At 40.3% G+C, this 22,834-nt stretch overlaps 1 protein-coding gene across 1 annotated transcript; it reads right to left on the bottom strand.

Moving 5' to 3' along the window:
* Positions 1 to 5,269: 5,269 nt before the first annotated feature.
* LOC131347195 (A disintegrin and metalloproteinase with thrombospondin motifs 5) lies at positions 5,270 to 22,267 on the bottom strand. Its single transcript, XM_058381143.1, has 8 exons — positions 20,918 to 22,267; positions 13,257 to 13,389; positions 12,397 to 12,564; positions 11,808 to 12,091; positions 9,947 to 10,130; positions 9,586 to 9,761; positions 8,635 to 8,810; positions 5,270 to 7,249 (listed from the first exon to the last, which is right to left on the bottom strand). The coding sequence occupies exons 1-8, from the start codon at positions 21,944 to 21,946 to the stop codon at positions 6,619 to 6,621; spliced, it is 2,781 nt and encodes a 926-aa protein (XP_058237126.1). The 5' UTR covers positions 21,947 to 22,267; the 3' UTR covers positions 5,270 to 6,618.
* Between the last annotated feature and the right edge of the window lie 567 nt (positions 22,268 to 22,834).

Here is a 22,834-nt window from a genome sequence, read left to right as displayed (position 1 = left end):
CTGTCCAGAATATTGAGTTTAAAACTCAGCATTGCCAAGTCGCATTTGCTGGGCCCTTGTGCAAGGCTCTAAATGTTTAACTGCTCAGTATCCTGTCTAACTGTAAATCCCTTTGGATACAAGTGTCAGGCAAATTAAGAAAATACATCATTTGCTGTATAGTAATTATATGTAAACACTCACTAGTTGGACTACATTTAAGGGTTCTACCTCAAGAGACAAATAATTTTTAGACATTTAACATTTATTTCTACTGCTACATTTACACATGCAGCAATTTTTATCAAGGTAAGTTGCCAGTCCCTGATCTATCTATCTAAGTGAAACATTCTAGAGATTTGGTCATTTGTATATAACATTTTGCAGTTTATATCTATATTATGGATCACATGTGCTCTACTTTTTTCATTGGCAGTCGCTGTTAAACTAGTTTAAAAAGTTTTTCTCAAATTTGTTGTGTCGCTGGACATGCCCATATCTATTCAGCGATGGTCATTGTCACGCTTGTTGGCAGAAATTGCCAGCTCTCACTGATAATGAATGATCTTTGTGACCAGGTGCTGTATGTGTGAATGTAGCATAACAATGTAGAATTTGTTATAATGGACATGTTGTGATACACACAGACCAGTGTCCTTATAAAAGTCAGCCAATGCTCCCATTTTAGATTGCTCAAGTAATTCATAATATAATAATTACATATTCAATTTTTTTATTATTATTTTAATAATTATTTCAATATTTAATTATTTTCATTAAATTTTCCAGTTTTCCTGTCTGCACTGGGGCCACAGTCACAGCTACTCAGTATCAGAGCTCCAGAAGATGGCACTACCTCTTCACATATTTTTCTCTTGTGTTTCACTGTGGTCACTCTTCCATGTGTAGTGTTTGGCAAAAAACACCATGTTTAATTTGTGTGCTTAAATTTGTGTAGGAAGAAATAATGCTGGCAATGCATTGAGAGTCACTGAATACACCCATTTTATGAACAGGAAAAAGTTTATTCCTGTTCAGTATTTAAACAACACTTAGAAGAAAACCCAACAGCACTTTTCCACAGAAGCGTTCTAACCTTGAAAGCAGGTAGAGCTGAATGTAGCACTTGTAGTAGAACTGTCATTAAGCTGCAACGCCTTTTACATTACGCTAACGATTATCCAGAGGACTTACAATTATCTCATTTATACAACCGACTGCAATTGAAGGTTAAGGGCCTTGCTCAGGGGCAGCTTGGTCAGCTCATGGGATTTGAACTCACACCCTTCCGATTAGTAGTCCAGCACCACTGAGCTGCCACTTCCCTTTAAGGGCCTTAGTTTAGGTCAGTGCTTACATTTTCAATAACAATTAATCATTGTAAGTAAGTTACAATTAAAACAGAGTAAAATCCAAGCATAAGCATACAACTGAGGGTTAAGGGTCTTGTTCAAGATCCCAGCAGTGGTTCTCTTTGATCCCAACATCAATTAACATTGTATTGAAATTTATGGTTTTAAAGCAGAAGCATAGGTTTAGTATTCACTTCTCCCATTTACATCTGGCAGATACCATTATCCACAGGGTCTTACATTTATCTCATGCATACAACTGAGCAGATGAGGGTCTCACTTATGGGCCCAGTAGTGGCAGAGCTGAGATTTGAACTAAAGAACTTCTGAACAGTAGCCTTACATCTTAACCACTGCCCTACCCACAGCATAGCCCAGTCTGGGAGTGTCTACAGGGTGACGTTTGGACATTTTACATACATTCCAGTAAATATATCTATACACCGATAAAGGCATAACATTATGACCACCTGCCTAATATTATATGGGTCCCCCTTTTGCTGCCAAAACAGCCCTGACCTGTCCTGCACTGTGTATTCTGACACCTTTCTATCAGAACCAGCATTAACTTCTTCAGCAATTTGAGCAACAGTAGCTCGTCTGTTGGATCGGATCACATGGGCCAGCCTTCACTCCCCATGTGCATCAATGAGCCTTGGCCGCCCATGACCCTGTCGCTGGTTCACCACTGTTCCTTCCTTGGACCACATTTGATAGATACTGACCACTGCAGACCGGGAACACCCCACAAGAGCTGCAGTTTTGGAGATGCTCTGATCCAGTGGTCTAGCCATCACAATTTCTTCCTTGTCAAACTCGCTCAAATCCTTATGCTTGTCCATTTTTCCTGCTTCTAACATCAACTTTGAGGACAAAAAGTTCTCTTGCTGCTTAATATATCCCACCCACTAACAGATGATAATGAGAAGATCATCAGTGTTATTCACTTCACCTGTCACTGCTCATAATGTTATGGCAGATTGGTGTATAGTAAAATAAGCACAGTGATATTATTAATTCTTTTTATATGTATCCTTCCTGATACAGTTTTCAACAATAGCTCTGTATGCTACATACATTTTGGACTATTTCTGTCAATTATAACCTTACTGTTTAAATCATAGCTGTAGGTCAGATGGTGTATGTTTCCATTGAATGGTGTGAATATTGTACTATTTAGATGATATAGAAACACACAACACAACTTAAATTCTAAACAAAAAAACATGGATATTTTAGGGGAATTTTACATCGTCAAATTAGTTCTGGGCCAGGTCAATGATGCAAGGTACCTCATAGTGATTTGTCATTTTTGTTTAAACATGTCTGTGTTTGATCTGAGGTGTAACAAACTACGAGTACAGACTATGCTGGAGTTTTCTAGAACAAAATACCTGAAATGAAATTATCCAAATTTCTTAGAAAGTAGATTTGTCCTCATTATTCACATAAACTAAATGTTGTTGATGCATATTTTTCCATTTATTATAAATTGTCCAATTTTACAACTATTACAAGTAACAGACAGACCTGCTGTGCCATCCAGATGTATTGGCACCCTATAAAATCAGCACTACTACATACAATAATTAAAAATTTCCATTCACTCAAAAGGAGAAACTGTTTATCTTGGTAACAAAAACCATTCTCATTAAAACTAAAAAAGATTATTGTGCTTTTCAGATTTTATCAGTTAAACACCACTTTTGTGAGAGCAGAAGACAGAATATGGCACCTGAACTTCGGCTGATGTCATTAGTACTACAGTTGGCACCTGCATTTTGGTTATACACACCATCAGCCTCAACAAAAAGAAGAAACAAGAGGGACTGTTTACAGGTAAAATCACCTGATACTGCACTGTAAAATACGGATGTGGATCAGTGATGCTTATGGCTGGGAAGTCAGTGTCTCATTGAAGATATTTCAACCCAAAACATGGTTAACTCTGACTGGAGGTACAGGCTTGGGCAAAGAGAGCTTATGGGCTCATCACAGACACAAATCAACACAGAAATCGGTAAAGAAACAAACAAAATCTACACGGCTCTTCTCTGTGTCTGAATGTCATGCTGTCGGAAAGTCAATATGCAGAAAAATATAAAATGTTCATTGTTTAAATGTGTGGTCCAGGAATGTCTGCAGGTGTCCATTAAGATGAGTTCTGCTGTTATTGTCTCCTGGACAGACATAAAATTTTATTTTTTAACTGTTTCTTTGGTAGAAAAGCATTTAAAAAATCTAAATGAAACAGTACAATGTATGTTTGAGCTCTGCACTCAATCACTGCTGCACTCAATCACTGCATGTGTCATTCTTTATAGGAATATATACAGATACCCAGTATATCTGCTGAGCATAGCAGAATAGGAGAAGAATAAAACACCATAGAAATGGATTTACTCTTTATTGTACTTCAGTTGTCTCAGCTGGCTTAAATTGTGTGAAATGTGGATGTAATTATAGACACATAAATAGTTATAAATTCCAGCTGGCCGAGTTCAACAGGGGCGTCTACATCCAGAGCATATTTTTTTTGTTGTTGTTGAATGGATTGGAATGAAACTGACTGATGTTGACCAGCAAAGTAAGAAAATACTTAAGTTATGAGACTTTGTCACATCACATTGATTTGATAGAAGAAAATAACTGGTATTGTCTTTTTCAAAAATATATACTCTCTATTGCATTCTTACATTGTGCAACATCATACAAATGTGATTCTTTATAGAATATGATTGTGCAAGGTAAAGGGAATTTTGGAAAGCCAAGAAAGAACAAAATGAAACATATAGATTTTATATACATATTCTGGAGAGGACTTGAAAACAAACAACGAAAACATTCTTAAAAAAAAAGAAAGAAAAAGAAATACTCTGCTTAGTCATATATTCATATTCCTAGTCAAATACAAAAAACAAAACAATAAATAAATTCATCAAGTTTTTTTTTACATACCAGTTACACACACAATAAATTATGATTTCAGTGCTGTGTTTTTGTCATTCAGCAAAGGCATTTTCCAAGGACGATGATCAGACAGTACTGCATATATATATATATATAAAAAACAGAGTAAAACCCTAAAGTTTGAAGTCAGCTGAAGTTTTAGCTTGAGTGGACAAGCGTCTGGCAAGACAAGAATTTCGAAACAATTTCACTTTGTCTTCTTAATATAAATGCATTCGAAACCATAAAATCAACAATATCATGAAGTACATGTTACATGCTAACAATATGCAGTGATCTTTTTTAAGTATTCACCACTTAACTGTGCTATTGTCAGACAAACTCAACAAGATTACACATTAACAACATGATTTTCTTTAACCTTTGAATAATAAACATAAAATTCAAGGCTAAAGGAATACAAAGGCACCATCAGGTTTAAAACCCTAATCTCTCAGTTACAAGGCAAAGCATGTTTACGCTGTAAAACTGTTGCACATCAGTTTCACTTAAAAACGACCAAGCAAATTGTTAGCTTAGTTTCAGTTATTGTCTACTTTTTTTTTCTGAATTATCGCTATTTTAACTTTGTAGGTTTAAATCATGGGTATTGGTTAGCTTTTTGCAGCATCTATGTTTTGGTGTTAGTGTAGTATGCTCTAAAGATAATTGGCTAATATTCACTATTAAATCTGTGTGTATTTCTGTCAGCCAGTATGAAGAGAAAAGAATGCTAATGTTAGTATTCTTCTTTTAGTCTCCATGATTGTTTTCATGAAGACTTAATGAACAGATATTATATTCAGAAACTTAAACACAGACAGGTGACAAAGTAAAGGACAAAGCGACTCTGTGATGTAGCTGGATTTGCTAGCAGGGCTTGTGTCCACTGCAAATCCACACAAAAGCTTTTTAGTCAAGCGGCCTGTTCCTAGGACCTGTCAACTCTTCCACAGGACATGAAATCTCACTGAATGGTTTAAAATATATGTTATGGCCTTCACAGTCAGCACAACGTAACCCAGTTGAGGACCCACAGGAGATTCTGGACCAATGATTTCGATAGCATCATTAAAACACTAACTGAGGAACTAACGTTCATTTGTAGAGTCAATGTCCTGGTGTAGTGAAGCTGTTCAGGAGGTTTGTCGAGGCCCATCACCTTAATTTGTTGTTGGTTTTCTTTGTCACCTGTGTGTATTTAGTTGACTATTAATTTGCCTGGAGTTGACTGCAAAAATGTATCCTGATTAAAAAAAGTATTTCCAAGTTGGTTTAACTATTTGAACTAATTTTATGCTGAGTTTACAATTTTACATGAAGCTTTATATTTACTATTTGTCAGGATAATTTTGAGAGTGTATTTTTGTGTGTTGTATGTGTTTCGTAAACACAGACATCACATGTCTAAGAAACGGTGTAAGAAATGATTTTGCCTGTTTAGTATGAATGCATGCTTTTTTTTAAACATCATACACGTCCACCATTATTGCTGTAAATATTTATGCATCTTCTAATGGAAACTGTGTTAAATTAACACGTGTTTAAGAAAAGTATACTTCCTTTTTCCAGTCCATTCCTTTTTCAGCAGGAATCCAGGGCACATTTAAAACAAAAAAACATTGGCAGCTATGAACCAAAGAATTAGCAATTACGACAGATGAGCTCACACTGTAATAAATGTGATAGAGTGCTCTTACAGTTTTTCAAATATGGTGGTACGTACATTAAGCAAGTGAGAATGTACTGGAACATGGTGTTCGTCCAGAAAATCCTTTGGGCATGTTTCCAAAAGTTTCCAGTCAGTCCAAAGCCAGAGTAGTCTTTAATACAGTCCAATCATGCATAAATAGCTTAGACTCACTTGCAGTTCTTTATGATGAACTCATGATTCATTTCTACTGACTACTCTGAGCTGCAGGTTTTTTTTTGATGTAGTTAATGAGCTGAAATGGACTGAACCCCACAGAGGGATTGCTAGTCACAAGGATTGTGGTTGGCATAAGATGAGTGGCTACATACTGTTGACTCTTCAGTGATTCCAGGCAGCAGATGAAGTGACTGTATTCGAGGCCAGTGCAGGCAATCCTTGTCCAGGGTCATAATGAAAAATTCAGAAAAAATTCAGTTCCACAGTGACAAAGTTCAGGCATGAATGAGCATTTGAACTTTTGAAGTGTTCTGCTCTGTAAGACACTATGTGCTCCAGTTTGTCTGTCTGTCTCTTCTTGAGACCTTTCCACAGACCCGTAAGAAGAAGAAGAAGAAGAAGAAGAAGAAGAAGAAGCACGCCTCCATGTGCACGGGTATTCCAAAATACATTTCCATCAGGAAGTTCTTAGCACTTTTTATTCAGACAGTGTTTAAAGGCTGAAGGTCTGTCCCCTAGAGGACATCCCTTAGCTAGCTTTCCCTGCGGGTCCTTGCACTGGACTGTACGACTTTGCCAGCCCGTGTCACAAGTCCTGGAACAGGTCATCCACGATCCTGTCACCCACCGTGGCCCAGGTGGGGTCGTTGATGCAGGTTCTGTTGTGGGCACAATCTTTGTGGTCATGGTTAAGACCTCGTCAGAGAACAATGCTGCAGGTGTGGCAGAAAACACCAAGGATGGTCGAGGTGGAGGCGGCGTTTTGCGACGCACAAAGAAGCTGTAACGTATGTCAAGAGGCTTCTTTGGGTCTGTTGCTAGTACCTGCACTAAAAGGCTCTCTTGGAGAGCCCCTGGACCTGTGGTGTGAAAAGCCTCATCATGTTGGCTCCAACCACTGTAGTTAAGCATGGTGCCATTCAGAGGGATTATTGTTTCTGAGGTGGAGATCATGAACTTGCCATTGAGAAGGTACTCTTTGTCCGGCCGACGCAGGGCTAGGTAGGCGGAAAAGTGAGCCTGACCTTTTGGCTTGTATTGACGGACCTTGATGTGAGTTGAGCCCTCTGGGATCTTCACAACATCTGTATATCCCTTACTACACATAGGAGGAGAAAAATAGAGAAGATGCAGTAAGATTACAGAAATGTTTAATACAAAAAGTCAAACAAATAATCTGACCAATTCTGCACACTCCTGTTTGACTTAATATCCATTCCAGATATAAAGTGATATAAAGTGATACCACAGTTGTTCTTTTGAAGTAACACGAGAAACAGACCAGGTCATTTAATTAGGAATATTTAGGCTACTTTTGGGTTTTGGAATTTAGAAAAATTGGTAAAGTGCATGGAAACAGAAAAAACAGAATTCCAGTGGTGGTTAATCTTGTAATGTGTAAGGCAGAATAATGTGGCTGTGTTCTTGTCTTTCTGGAAAAAAATCCAAAATCGGTAGAACTGCTAATCATTAGGTTTGGTTCACACATGATATTGATCGCTCCTTTTCCTGCAGCCTTTATTTCTGACCGTCAGCCTCGGTTTCCTCAGTGAATGTTGCATGTCTCTTTAAGATTTCTTGCCAACGTATAATATGATATTAAAAAGCCTAACTTTATCGTCAACTCTACTGAAAAGTCTTTTAGCAATTCAGCATCGGTGATTTAATCTTCTACCATGTTATTTGCAGAGAAAAGTCAAACATTCTTTAGATGTTTATTCAAAAATAAAGCACATTTCAAATATTGAAAACATCAAGCATTAAAAAAAAAAAAAAGATTTCAAGCACATGCACAAAGCTTGTAACACTGTGCTCTAAACAACATCAGCTGCATCCAGTTGCTTGTTAACATTTCCAACGTTTGACCCTGAACTGTTCCACTGGCTGCTGTTCGAAAAGTCTTATAAACAACAAAATGGCTGAACTGAACTGCATTACAAGAAGTTTACCATTAATGATGTGCTTCTGTCTGTGCACTGCCATGCTCATGTGATGTCATATTTCAGCCTCTAGGTGAAATCAGGACTGTTGATTTTTGCCTAACCTCGCTAGAACAGCTGGAACTCCGAAACAGAGTGCCATTCCATTCCATTTTTCCAAGTAGGAGGTTAGATATTTTGACTTTCCATCTGGAAAGTCATTTGGAATACCTTCAAGAGTGTGCAGCTTGAGACTTAACAGTCTCTGCTTATTATTCAATTACTTAAAACACATTCTCCGGTAAGTACCATGGATTATTCAGTATTTCTAGTTAATCTAATAGGATAGTTAATGTAGTTACACAAGTGAGAAATATGTCTGGGCTGCACTTTAGACTCCTGGGAGTTTGAGAAGTATTATATATATAAATGTCATGTGATGTCATATTTCAGCCTCTTGGTGAAATCACGGTTGTTGATATGTAAGAAAATAACTCATATCTACATTTAGATAAATTTTTTGCCAAATAGACTTGACCACGAAGCACATGCAGAGTCTTCCTACCTCCTTCTGGTGAAGTTGCCAGCCACTCTTACGCAGCCTGTGCCGTCACCACCACAGATGCCGCATTTGTCATAATGCAGCTTGGAGCCTATTATTCCATCGCAGCCAGTGCGCACACACTTCCCTTTCACACACACTGAGCTGCTGTAGGGCCTACACTCTGTCCCATCCATCACCTAAAAAAATAAACATTTTTATCAGTATGACATGCTGAATGCTGTCATGGTGCTTTTGCCACTGCCATTATTTTATCTCTACAACAGAAAAGTATGATGAGCATTCTATTAGAAAATTTATTTCATATTTTTTTCTAATGAATATTTATTTCAGAAACTGATGATCTCACTAAAGACACAAAAAAGCAGCAGTGAGCAGCAGTTCTGGGTGCGACTGGTTTCAAGTTGACAGGAAACCTAGGGCACCTCACTCTTTACACTCACGGTGAGTAGAAAAGCATCTCAGAACATACAAACTGTCAGATGTTGAAGCAGATAGACCACAATAGTTGAAAACCACACTGGATTTCTCTTCAATCGGTCAAGAACACGAATCTAAGGATACAGTTGGCACTAGTTTAGTGAACCCTAACAACCTAGGATTGGAAATAGACCTGATTACAGTCCAGACTGTCCAGATTAGCTGAGCCCATATCCACTGTAGCCTCAGATTCTTCTTCTTGTCAGTGTGGTTTTCTGGTGTTGCAGCCCATCTGCCTCAGGTTTTGCATTCTGAGATGCTTTTCTGCTCACCATTCTTGCAAAGAATGACCATTTGAAGTATCATACCACTTTTCTGTCTGATCAAACCAGTCATGTTACAGCTGTAACCGATGTGTGATCTCAATTGTAAGATAAATCTGGGCTTATGGTGAACTTTTGTGTTCAGAAATGCTTAAGTGGCAGTGTATCATTTATATCCAGTATATTTCATATTAAATTATGTTGAACTCACCCTTTGGGAGAACACTACATAGTAGCCTGTGCCTTTGGCCCTACAGGTTAACTTGCACATGTCCTTTGGCAAAATCCCAGCATACTTGGGCACCCACTCGACAAAGGTCTTCACGCCTTTAGGGTCCGTCTGAGGCCCGTTCCTCGCCTCACACTGTTCCTGCCTAAAATTTTTATCTAATTCAAAGCAAAAAGTCACATGAGAGAGAGAGTGTTTATGTACAAAGATAGGCATATATTTTATGAGACTGGACAGTCACATGTATGTATACTGCATATGGCAGCACTTAGACCATCTTGCACTAATATTCTTCAGCGTATGTGTACTGTGTATATGTGTGCATGTAAGTGTTGGCTCTTACTACGAGTAGGGCATGGAGTGACGTTACAGGACCTGTAGATGGCTCTCTTTCCTGTGCAGTAGCGCCCGTTGTTGCGAGGAGGAGGGTTGTTGCACAGGCGCTGTGTGAACTGCACTCCGCCTCCACATGTTCGAGAGCATGCGCCCCACGGCCCCCAGGAGCTCCAGCTACCGTGGTTAGAGGCCTAAGAATAGATAAAAACAGAAGGAAAGGGAGTTATTAAGAAAATGCAGGCAATTATAACAGAAAGTTAAGTCTTAAGTGGTTAAGTTGTTTGTTATTGACCATGAGGATGCCAGTTAAAATCCCAGCGTGAGAGTGCCAATACAAGTGAAGAGAGCCAAAATAGGCCTCTTCATGCGGTGACCATAAACCACACTTGAAATCCTGACGCTGAATGCAATTTATAACAAATTGGTTCAAGATACTGCAACAAGAATTCTTTACGTCCTTGAAACTGTTGTTGCCGTTAATTCAGAAAAGCAAAACTAAATTTTATTTGAAGATTACATTTTTGTTTTCTGCCATTATAGAGAACATATATAAACAACTAACACATGATTCAAAGGCATCTGCATCTGGATCTGTAGCACTTGAGAGACACTGAAGTGCATTTTTCTTAAAATTGCTTAATGTCAAAAGAATTCAGCCACAGCAATAAGTAAGTTAAGAGTCTCAGAGAGATGTTTTATGTAAGAATGAGTGCACACCCATTCCCATTACTAATAAACAAGCATGAAGCCAGCAACAGCCCCAAAACTGCCTTAATTGAATGATGGCACACTACAAACACTGGACCCTGTGAAGAGGCAATACACATTGAAGACAAAATTTACCCGGGGAAAAAAAGGGAAGTATGCATATGTGACTCTTAATGGAACACACCAGTGCCACATTTTCCTGATTCCTTAGTACACACAAATAGACATGAGGAAATGCTCTCAAAGGGGACATTCTTCTTTTAAAGAAAATGAGTCTCTGTGACACTTAATAACCTACCAGGCAAAAATACCCCAGCAGCCTGGAGAAGGGCAGACAGTACATAAAATTCCTCAAGACTTACAGGATTAATCTGCTTGATATTATCCTGGATACCTTAGGGTAGAAAAAAAAAGACTACATAACTACAGAGTTATGCGCAATAACTGAGGGATATAAAATAAGGATATTTATTTGGTACTTGTAACTTATTCGAAAAAAAAAAAAATCTTCTTTGACCCCATTCAGTTTCTCTTATTTAATCATGCTGGAAAATACTTCTCTTATCCTTGTCTTCAATCATAGCAACAAACTGCTGCGTTACAGAATACCCTCTCTTTCCAAGTCAAAAACATTTGGCACTTCCAGCTTCAACGTCCTTCTCACGTTCCTTCTCATAAATTCATTTTCCTTTCCAGCTCCTCATATATTCATGGTGAGAAGGCCCACACACCTTTATGGCTCATTTGACCTGCTTTCCTGCTTACACTTTTCTTAATGACATCTCCAGTTCATCTGTCTTCAGCTTTTTGTCACCAGTTCCACCCCATCTTTCCTCACTTTAAATTCCTCCCTGTCTGTGACCGTGCAACGTCTCTCTTAGGGTGTACTTTATTTCAGCAAGTCTGCTTTACTTTCCTTCTGACAATCTATCTGTCTCTTTCTCACATTCCAACCCAAGTTCATGCTGGGGAAACCTCTCGATCCACCCAGTGCCTCCTGGAGAGTTGTTCCACATTCTTTTAACACATCTAACCATAGATTTTCTCGAGTTCTGTTCCACCCACAGTATATCATGCTTTACAAACACCGGTTATGCCTTAAACACTGGTTAGTATCAGAAACTGTCTCTCCCAGAGTCCCACACTCTGCACAAACCCACCGAGTAGTGCTTCTTGCGCGTCTTGTCCACACACTTCCCATGCAGGCATATCCTGCCCTTCCCACACGGTGTTCCCTCTGCTGCTGGAAGCTTCTTAGTCAGACACACCATCTGGCCTTTCCTGATTACAGCGCACCACAGACGAGCACACACGTCCATGCCCGGACACACCGTGTACTCGGGTCCGAAGGCTAGCTGGCACTGCCGCATTGCATCATAGCTCTGACCAGGAAGTTCCTCAGGGCCGAGCAAAGGATTATGTGGCGTGTCCAGCAGACACTCCGCTGTGTGGAAGAGTGAAGGATTGAGCAGTCAGCAAAATGATGCACTAGTTTAAAATGCATAAATTATGTTAATTATAAGATTTATAAGAAGTGGTGAGATAGATTTAAGATTAAACAGTCCCGTGATTTAGACGAGCTTCAGTTTGTTGTGTGCATGTTGCATTTAAGAGAACTGATGTGCCCATGATATGTTTTGCGGTTGTAGAACCAATTTAAAAATCCACATTTTAATCAAAAACATAGCTTTATGTTTATATGTTTTTACTTTCTATGCCTTTCAATAGAACCGTGATGAAGAGTCACACCGTTTCCATCATCAAAGAAGTCAGTGATGGTGGCCGAGGTGCAGCGGCTCCAGGGTTTGGAGGCGTCGATGGATGTCAGGATTGAAGACATGAGCCTCTTGTCTTCTGTGGAGCCAAACCTCTCCTCACAGAACTTTGAGTCATCGTGAGACAAGCCAAGAAGATGCCCTGAAAACACGCAAATACATTACATTGTTAGAGAGTGAATTAGTGGGTTAGAGCACTGATCTCAGAATTCAAAATTGATAAATATCTAAGAACATAATGATATCTTTAAGTTCCTAGTATAAATTTAAATACAAATTTTTAACAAATCCTCAGAGTCATCACAGTTATTCACAATATTCATAGTCTAGTAAAAAGCCTAGAAGTCTAGAAAGAAGTTAGGATGTCAGAATTTCTGAAGTGTCATTTCAACTCATTTGGATTTTGAATAAATCATCTTTCCCAGTCAAAATCAGAAAATCCGAATCATCTTTATTGCCATGTACCGTTTACATGTATAAGGAATGTGCCTTGGTGCAATGGTGTATAGTACTGAAGCAAAGTGCATAAATATAAAGAAACTCTAAACGTACAGACAATACAATAAAGAAAACAAAAATAGAAACATTAACAGTACATTCATGCAGGATATGCAAAAGGAAACCAGTGCAAATTCTCTCAGTTCATAAATGTATAATGTTCTCTCTCTATAAAAACACAGCAAACACAAACAGGTTTTAACTGCACTCTTATTCTCTAATAACAAAATTCTCCAGTTTAGACTTGTATCTACTTTGATCAAATTATATTCATTATCTAGTTATCAAGACATGCGTTTGTGTGTATAGAAATGCTCTATGGTGTTTGGTTCATACCAATTTCATGTGCGACGGTGAAGGCAGCGTGCAGGCCGTCATCTTCTATCACAGCGCAGCTCCTCTCTGGAGAACACACCGTTCCCACGTCCGCCATGCCCAGGGTATCACATGAGTGATGTCCACACAGGTCCTACAGAGAGCATACACACGCATGACTCAAGTTCAGCTGAACTTCACTGGGCATTTTACTGTCAAACACATTCTAATAAACACACACGCAGACACACACACACACTGATATCCCTTAATGAAAGGCTTCTGGGCTGCAATACTAGCAAGTGGGAACTACTGTAAATTACACCAACTCATCTGCTTCAGTGATAGGATGTGGTTAAGCATGTAAATATCCATGGCCACAGATAATTTGATGTCTTTCTCGTTACTTCTTATTCACACTGATATTTCCGTGTGTGTTCGTTCCGGTAGCTGATCGAGGTATTGACCGATCCTTTCTCACATGCAATTATACCTTCAGGGGCTGATTATTGTTCAGCAAGGGAGAGATCAATTAGATGACCAACACACCATGCTCTCAGATTCACATCACAATAAGTACACACACATGCAAACATATGCGGCTGTTAATAAGACTTTATTGTGTCTCTTGAGCTTTATAATTATATATCATGCATCTAGTCTGGAAAAGTAAAAAAAAACCCAAAATGTAAATGTAGTGATTACATAAGCAGTCACCCCTTGTGTATGTAGTGTGGAGTGTAGCGGAGTTTTCCCTTTTAGTCAATCATTAGTCCTGTAGCAAGAGCAAGCAATATAAATAGAAATGTTATTAATGTCACTTGTGTAATACAAAGAAACAGTGATAAGTGCAAAAATTAATACTTTACGGCTACTGATATAATAAGTGCATGTGTAGAATCCTGGGGTGCATACAAAAGGGCTGTAATTTCTATTAAAGAGATCATTTCATTTCTTGTTTTTTTTCCCTGTCTGGAACAGATGAGCACAAGTTCCCTAAATAGCACTGTCTTGGGATTGTTTTACATATAAGTTCATCCATTGTTTTATTTGTAGGGTGATAAATGAGCTCTTAGCAGTAGATGGTGAGCTCACAGCAGTGTTTCTAGCTCCTTTCTCATATTAGTGAAAAACAGACACAGCATCTATGACTTTTTTTTTTTTTTTTTTTAGAAACTCCACAGTTATAAAATGAATTTTATTTATCTCAACATCCATCATGCATTATTTATTGCATAAGTACACTGCAGTTACTCCCTGGAACTGTCTGTACTTTAGGTGACTCTTCCCACTGCTTCATGGCTCCAGTGGAAGAGAATGCATTTGAAAGCAGTGAATATTCGGTGAAGAATGGGAAAGACATTTTGCTATAAAAACCTCATCAAGCATTTTACTAGGAAAATCTCATCAACCTCAATAAAGTCTATATGATGGAAATCCATCATGGAGATGACATACCACATACCTCCATTCTGTAATAACAGACTAATTATGGCCAGAAGCTTGCTAAGTGTCTCTGAGTGCTTACCTATTTACTCATGCTTAAAGGAGACAAACCACACTTTGTTTCAGCATTTCTCACACAAGTTTTTGTAAACACACACACACACAAAGTTCTTTAAACTCTTTAAAGTTCTCTGACGATCACACATTTATTAGATCTGAGTCTAAAGATCCTGATGTTCAAGGTTTCAGTGATTATATCATTGTGTGTTGTGTATTTTGCAGAGGCCAGTGAGGACAGTGCCCTAAAGGCTAGGTCTGGATGTTTTGCACTGTGTGGTTCTGTAATACATTCTGTATGATCTCTGAGATGGCATCTCAGAGATCTGTGAATTGTATGCACCGTAAAACATGATAACTTCTTTAAGTTATGTGAACTTATTGATTTTCTTTAACTCCAAATGATATGACATGATTTGAATATTGAACTGAAGTTTTCAAAAATGAAACTTAAAATAATCCAGTTGTCAGTGGGGGACAGTGGCTTGGTGGTTAGCATGTTTGCCTCACACCGTGTGTGTGTGTGTGTGAGTGGCGCTTGCATCATGTTCCCCCATGTCTTGGGGTTTCCTCCTAGTACTCTGGTTTCCTTCCCAGTCCAAAGACAACTGTAGGCTTATTATCATCTGTGAATCCGTCTGTGGCGTGTGTGTGCCCTGTGAAAGACTGGCATCCTGTCCAGGGTGTACCCTGCCTTGTGTCCTGAGTCTACCAGGGATAGGCTTCAGGTACCTGACGACCCAGTTGGATAAGCAGTGTAGAGGATAGTGGGATAATATGTTGTCTTGTTGAAGTTGAAGTTTAACCATCATGGAATGTCTTACAGTGTATACAATAATAGTTGAACACTAAAATACAGGCAGCTAATCAATAATATACTAGTAAAGCTATTCTATATGAAAAGTTTCACAGGGTTAACCCTGCCACGTTACTTCATCTTGAGATTTTTATTCCTGATGTGAAAGTTAAACACTTATCACTGATCCGGAATAACAATCTTAAGATCAAATAAGGACTAATGTTTATTCTCTTCCATGTTTTCTTTTCCTCCCTTCTCAAGGACTCCCTCACCCAATATCTATCAAACCCTTTTCTTTCTTTTTGTTTTAACCCTTTTCCTGACACACCCCTTCTCATATATCCATTTTCTTTTCTTTCTCTTTTTCACATAACTTATTCTCAATTCTCTATCCCCTGCAACTGACCCCTTTACTGCCGTTTTGTTGATTTTGAACATGAATCTTTCACAGACACATGCGAGAAGGGCACAGACAGACATAAACAGAGATGGAGACAGAGAGACAGTGAGAGAGAGAGCGAGAGAGAGAGAAAGAGAGAGAGAGAGAGAGAGAGAGAGAGAGAGAGAGAGAGAGAGATGGTACAAATGGAGACAAAAAAATGGGCAGAAAGAGTTAAATACACAGACAGTGATTTGAGGAATTCCCTTGGCTACAGACCAAGACAAAATGAAGGTCAAAAGGAAATGAAAGTTTCTGGTATATTCAGTGTATATATATGGCAGCAACAACCACAGAGAGGAACATATCTGAAACAACAATCAGAACAGGAGCTGGGATGGTCTAAGAGATTGAGTAACTAGTCTTGTCAATCAAAGTTTAAGCCATGACAGTGATCACCTGTCAGTTACAGAAGCTGTACAGCAGCAGAAATGGCAATCAAAGACAAAAATGGATGATGGACGTGACAAGACCATTTACAGGTTGGGTTTGGATTGTTTGGTAAGACGGAAAGAAAAGGCGTCTCTCTCTAGATGTCTTATCTCACAAATATATTACCACGACTTCACTCCTACAGCTTACCGCACCGTTGCAAGCTCGGTCAGCCCTCACACTTGGCATTAATTCAGAGCAAACATGTTGAGGAGAGACAGGAAGAGTGGTATTTAGGTGGAGAGAACTCTGGATATTTGATGCTAGGTGTGACCACACCACAGGATTCTGTCAGCTGTTTCTGATTTGTTGTTCTTCTAAGGTCGGGCGAAAACAGCTCCGCTTCATCTTTGCTTAATTCCACACTCAGCTGTTTTGCTCCTTACAAGCATGAACTTGATGTTTTTTTTTGTCCCATTTGTTTTGAGATGGCTGGAGCTTTTCTTATCTTCACTATCATCATTTAAATAACTGCAGACCATCAGCCAGGGCTTTGTAGTGTTCCCAGTGAACATGGTTACTGTCTATACTGTGTACTCTGTATATATGTGTTCAATGATGAATTAAATTTTCAAATAAATAAACAAAAAGGCCCCCTCCCATAATGTCAACAAAAATTTATGAGCAACTCCAGATCCGTGGCGGCCAAAGACAAAGTTGCTGCCATATTGAGTTTCTCAAAAGTTCCCAGAACGAATCCAGCAGTGTTACTTCCTGACTCTGGCACGCAGCCCAAAGTTTTTGCCAGGCTGCCGGCATCATGGTTCAACACAGTCCATCCCAAATTTGTGTGAGGTTTTCAGCATGCTGTCAACTTCCAGTACAGGGAGAGAAATATAGGACGTGTGAAATACCAGTCCCTGATACAAACATCAGTGAAGAAACTCATAGGAAAATATGGCTCCCATTTTGTTAGTGTTATACATCTACACAAACAACCAGTGCTTATGCTGTTTGAGGAGAGAAATCTGCATTGCTGGTCACACCATGACTCTCGCTGCTACTGTAGATATCATATCACAAAGGACGATACTTCACAACACTGTGTGCAATCTGCAATACTGTCCAAAGTGAAGTGTTACCTCTGGTCACCTCAGTGTGACAGTGTTGATGAGCAGGCAGTACTCAGTTTGCATACTTTTATCTGCTGAAACTTTAAAAGGAAAGAAACAGTCCAGAGCATGAAGACAATGAAAACACTATTGCCAGATTTCCGTTACTGCTTCCATTACCTGTGTAACTCAAGTTTGCTTGCCTCTTAGAGCCTTGGTGGCTCAGTGGTTAAAGGCTCTGGGATACTGATCTCCATGCCCTAGCACCTTGAGCAAGGGCCTTAACCTTAGCAGGAAATTTTGAATCTGCTCCAGTGATGACATATTATGACTGATCCAGTTATATTATGACTGACATCTCATAAGCTGTGAATTTTACAGTACTATAATGTACAGTTTATGTGAGAGACAAAGGCTTCTGCTTTTTTCAATATTTTACCTTACCGGAAGCTGAAATAAATCTGCGCCTAATCTAGTGCGTAAAAATTGCCTCTAACTGACTTGCCAAAGGAGTTGTATGCCGTGGTTTCTGAATGAGTTTTTAACGTCCAAGTGCTAAACATGTAGCTTCAACTGTAGATGTTATGTAATAGAGGATTACATGCCAGTGGGTGGGAATTAGCAGATGATTAAATTGGGAGAGAATTGGATTTTATAACACCTTATTTGTATGCACAGTTGATAAATGAGACATTTTCAGTTTCTCCTTGACACCAGGCTTGAAACTGAATCTAAATCAAATGGCATTCAAGTTGACTCAGAGACTACTTTGTTGAGGACACAACTGAATACCAAATCTTTTCTGGCACGCAGTCCCTTCAGAAGCTGCTCTTTACATCCCATTCTTGTCCAGTTCCCTCCACAGGCTGACAGTTGAGGCATTGTCCTCTCTCTCTCTCCTGCCATGTCAGAACACTCGTGCATTCGTCTCCTGCATGACATAATATCTCATAATGCCTCTCAATGTGCCTCTTGTTCTGGCCTCCTCTGTCATCCTCGCTTGCTTGAACTCAGACTAGAGCTGAAAGACGGGCAAAGGGATTCTGAGAACTGTGTGTTGGTGTAGGGAGGGGGCTTGTTTTGCTGTTCTGCCTACTCTTTTCTTTTCTGTGCACCAAAACTTGACTCAAAAAGCCAGTGCTGAACCTGCTTGGAATTCTCCTTACTAACATGAATGATTTAGAGCTGTTTGACCTCGACGTGTCAGGTTGTTCACACGCATGGACCGTCAGTGTCAGTTAACATCACAGCTGTTCATAGCTGATGTATAATATATCAGTGGGCCAGCTCATAAAACATGTGAAACATGAGCTGATAGCTGTCTAATGCTTTCAATCAGCCAAGCCTTACTGTCAGATTAGTGCGTTCTAACGTCACTGTCAGATAGGGGCATCCTAGTCATAGCTTGATGATTGAGGCATGTTGGTTAAAAAAAAAAAAAAAGCTATAAGTGCACATTACTTATTTAGATTAAACTTTACATATATACATTTTGCTCTCTTGGCAGTTGCATGAGTCTTGGAGGTACAACCCTCACAGTTTAAGTGTCTCATACTCTATCAAGTAAGGCAATCAAATCTTATTAGCTGTATGAATTACAGTCACTGCATGTGTATTTGTTATTGTGCAGCCTAAGAAAGTGATGATTCTGTGAGTCTATTTCACACACTCAACACTGTGGGTTAGTAGCTCCACCCCGTGGGTTTTTGCATGCTCTTTTTTGCCTGCTGTACCCTGTGACAAGGCAGAGACAACCACAATAACCACACCCACAGACGCTGCTCTACCAGGTGTGTAAGCACCACTCAGCCAGAGAAATGCGCTGGCAGTGATTTGCCCTACACCAGTCCAGCACTGTGTGGCACTGCCAAGAGAAAGCAGGCTGTCAGTGGAATATGGCATTAGTGAGTCCTGCCAAGGGGAAGCAGCATCAACCTAGTGCCAAGTGAAAGCACCTCAGAGCAGATTCCATTGAGAATCCCAATGCCAAGAGAATCATAAATAAGCATGGGATTGGTTCCCTACTGAACAGGACCTCACATGATTCGCATATGCTCAGAGTTTGGTTAGGCAAAGGACACTGCAGGGATGAAAGCTTACCACATTAGAGGGGGTGATAGAGGCACAAACATTGTACTTTGCTGTGGGTTTGATTCAAAGAGGGGGGAAATTTAGACAAGGGTGGTCTCTGAGAGCTCAAAGGTATTTGAAGATATGAGATATTTTTACATGAAAGCATTATTTGAATATTGTTTGTAAATAATGTGTACCCTCCAGTGGTGCTGAAATACAGACGCCTAATTTTTTTTTTTTTAAAAAAAAACAGGTGACTGGGTACTAAACTATCCTAAGCACAGGATTTTTTTTCTCACTGCAGCTTATGAAGTAGCCTCCTGGAGGTCCAGTGGCAGGATCCCGTGCACTCATTGCTGTGGCCCGGGTTCGATTCCTGGGCAGGGTGCTAACCCAGCCACTGAAGAGTTAACTCTCAGTGCTGGTCCCAAGCCTGAATTAAATGGGAGGGTTGTGTCAGGAAGGGTGTTTGGTGTAAAACCTATGCCAAATCTAAACATGTGGAGAAATTGATCTGCTATGCCGACCCCAAACAGGGAGCAGCCGAAACAACGACTGCAGCTTATGAAGTAAAATAAAAAAAATTTATTGTGTAATTTCTTTGATTAGTATATGATATGTGAACTGTATTTCAGGATTTACATGGTTCTCTGACTCTGTCAAGTGTGTGTGTGTGTGTGTGTGAGAGAGAGAGAGAGAGAGAGAGAGAGAGAGAGAGAGAGAGAGCGAGAGCAAGAGAGACAGACAGAGAGAGAGGTTTCATGTGATATGAGAGATGCTTTAATGTCTTGTATGAGACGCATGTATGTAGGCCTTCTAGGCTGATGATGTTACTCACATTAATTATCCCTTGGTCTGAGAAATCACAATGACCTAAAGTTTTCTTTCTGTCATATTTTGATGAACTTTCTAATGACCGAAATCATTTACAGCAGTCTGTTACAAATATCAAGAGCTACACGGGCTATATAACTACAAGTGTTATTTTGTCTGCCTCATTTACAGAGCTGTGAAGAGAATTGTGAAGGAATTTTGAATGACTGGTAAACATAATTAAATATGGGCTCATAAGTACAAGAACATTTTTGTAGAGTTCTGAAATGATAAAATACCTTTGTTATCTCCTGAATGTTATTAAGCCCATTTATCATGGGAACATCAAGCATTCTTTGGTAGTTTGCTTGAAATTAAATGATGCATGTTTCAGTTTTGGAAAGCAAAAACTATAGAAATCAAGTGTTTGTACAAACGTGACTGAATGAAAACATTTGCACGTGGAACTTTTAGTGCCTGTACTGCGTACTGCCCCAATACACACACACACACACCGCACAGATTGGACCACTGGTCTCAACTATGATCACAGATGCATTTTTCTTTTTACCTGCCTGGTGAAGAGAATGGCCGCGTCGTGATGATGGTGATGGTCATCGCCCAGTGGGTTCTGTTGGTTCTGCCACTTGCAGAAGCTCTTGAGCGTTGCAGCAGCGTTCTTGGACACATCGATACCTTTCTCGTTCTCTGCCAATACCGTGACCTTCACCACCGATAAACGGATAGGGTTCTCGATACTGGCGTGGCCGTACAGCCGCGACGCAATAGACGCCAGTGTCAACAGGTAGTGTTGTAAATCGTTGCCGTACTTCTTAGCCATGGATGCGTCTGCCACCAGCAGAAGCTCCACGTGTCGCGCGCGTGACACTGATCGTTTGCTGCGCATCTTTGCATTTTGCGATTGCCCGAAATTTACCCAAAACCTCCTGCCGTGCACCGCGTAATCGTCACGCCTCGACTCCCCCTTCTCTTTACCCATCCTTCGGCGCATCCGCGCATTACCAATACGCCTTCTCCGCTCGCGCGTTCCGCAGCTTTCGTGTTCTGTCACGGCCTCAAAACTAAAGCTCTCCCACGTATAGTAGTGACGCTCTGCGTCATTCTCATTATCTTTGGCGTGTGGGATGGGTCTGATTTTGTAGCGGTCATGGTTCACAGCAAAAAATCCATTTAGTCCTCCGCTGCACAAGTTGAACACAGCTAACGATTCCGGTTTGGAATTCACTGTTCCACGATATAAGCAGTCGCGCCACAGAAATCCCGCTTCCCGTAGGGTCGCATTGTGGGGAGAACCAAAGGGAGGCGACAGGACCGATTCGTCCCGCTCCAGGTCAAGCTGAAACCTCTGATCGTCCAAATAGAGGAGGTAGCCCACTCTCCCGCCTCCGTGATAGAGCCGGTCGATGCCGCGCACAAAGCCGCCGGTCTTCCGTACAGGTGCGAAGCCCGACCCATTGACAGGTGGCGAGAGACTTGCGGAGTCCGGAAGAGCATCGGCTATGCGCGGCAACGAGAAGCACAGCAAAACAATCTTAAGCGACGCGATGCCGCCGGGGATAGAGCAAAGTGCGACCGTCATCGTCTCTCCAAAAGAACCCAGCTTACATCCACACACAAACACACATAAACAGGCTCAACTTGGCTTAGGGATGGAATTTAGGAAAATGTAAACAACCGCTTTGTGATGTGGACGCGCATCTTCTTCATGCATCCGCGCAAAAGTAGGATGAGGCAAAAAAAGAGCGAGTCATAGAAAAGCTGGATGCAAACAGAGCCGGGACGGAGTGTGCGCGAGAAATGAAGCTAAACATGAACAACCGTAAAGTTTTCCTCTTTAAGCACACACGCACGCGCGCGCCCGCGCGCGCACACACACACACACACACACAGAGCGAGAGAGAGAGAGAGCGAGAGAGAGAGAGTCCTGCCCCCTTTGCGCTGAACTCTCCAGTTCACCTCCCTCCTCACAGCGCTCTTCTTGGCATCGTCCAAAATACGCACGCAACCATACTAAACACTATGTTAAATAGCATGTCTACTATGTCTGGTTAGTCATACTATTTAATACGCCAGTAAGCAGTTTTGCACGCAGCCGTTCTCTCTCGACTCGCGCTCTAGTGTCTACTGGAATCAAAGTCAAGTGCTAACTGTCTGAACCAAGTCTGTCTGGCGCCGAGACACAAACAGCGGGAGGTTAATGTTCACGCAGAGGCCAATAATTGGTGCTAGAAGACCTGAAAAAGTTAGGCTGAAAAGTAGCTCGTGACCACTGTCGTGTTTGGAGCTGGCAAAACAAAGACGAAATGCTGTTTTGGCTTAACACACCATCAGTTTAACAGAATGGAGAAACAATATCACATCCCCAAGTATCAGGTGCCAGACTGATCCTCCCTAATTCTGGCTTTAATAATAACCTGAATAATAACCAACTTAACCTATAATTTTTGTAAAGACACAAATATAACTT

This window comes from Hemibagrus wyckioides, linkage group LG26 (genome assembly GCF_019097595.1).
Source record: "Hemibagrus wyckioides isolate EC202008001 linkage group LG26, SWU_Hwy_1.0, whole genome shotgun sequence".
NCBI lineage: Eukaryota > Metazoa > Chordata > Actinopteri > Siluriformes > Bagridae > Hemibagrus > Hemibagrus wyckioides.
The sequence above is the reverse complement of the archived record's forward strand: the minus strand, read 5'-3'. Positions and strand labels throughout refer to the sequence as shown.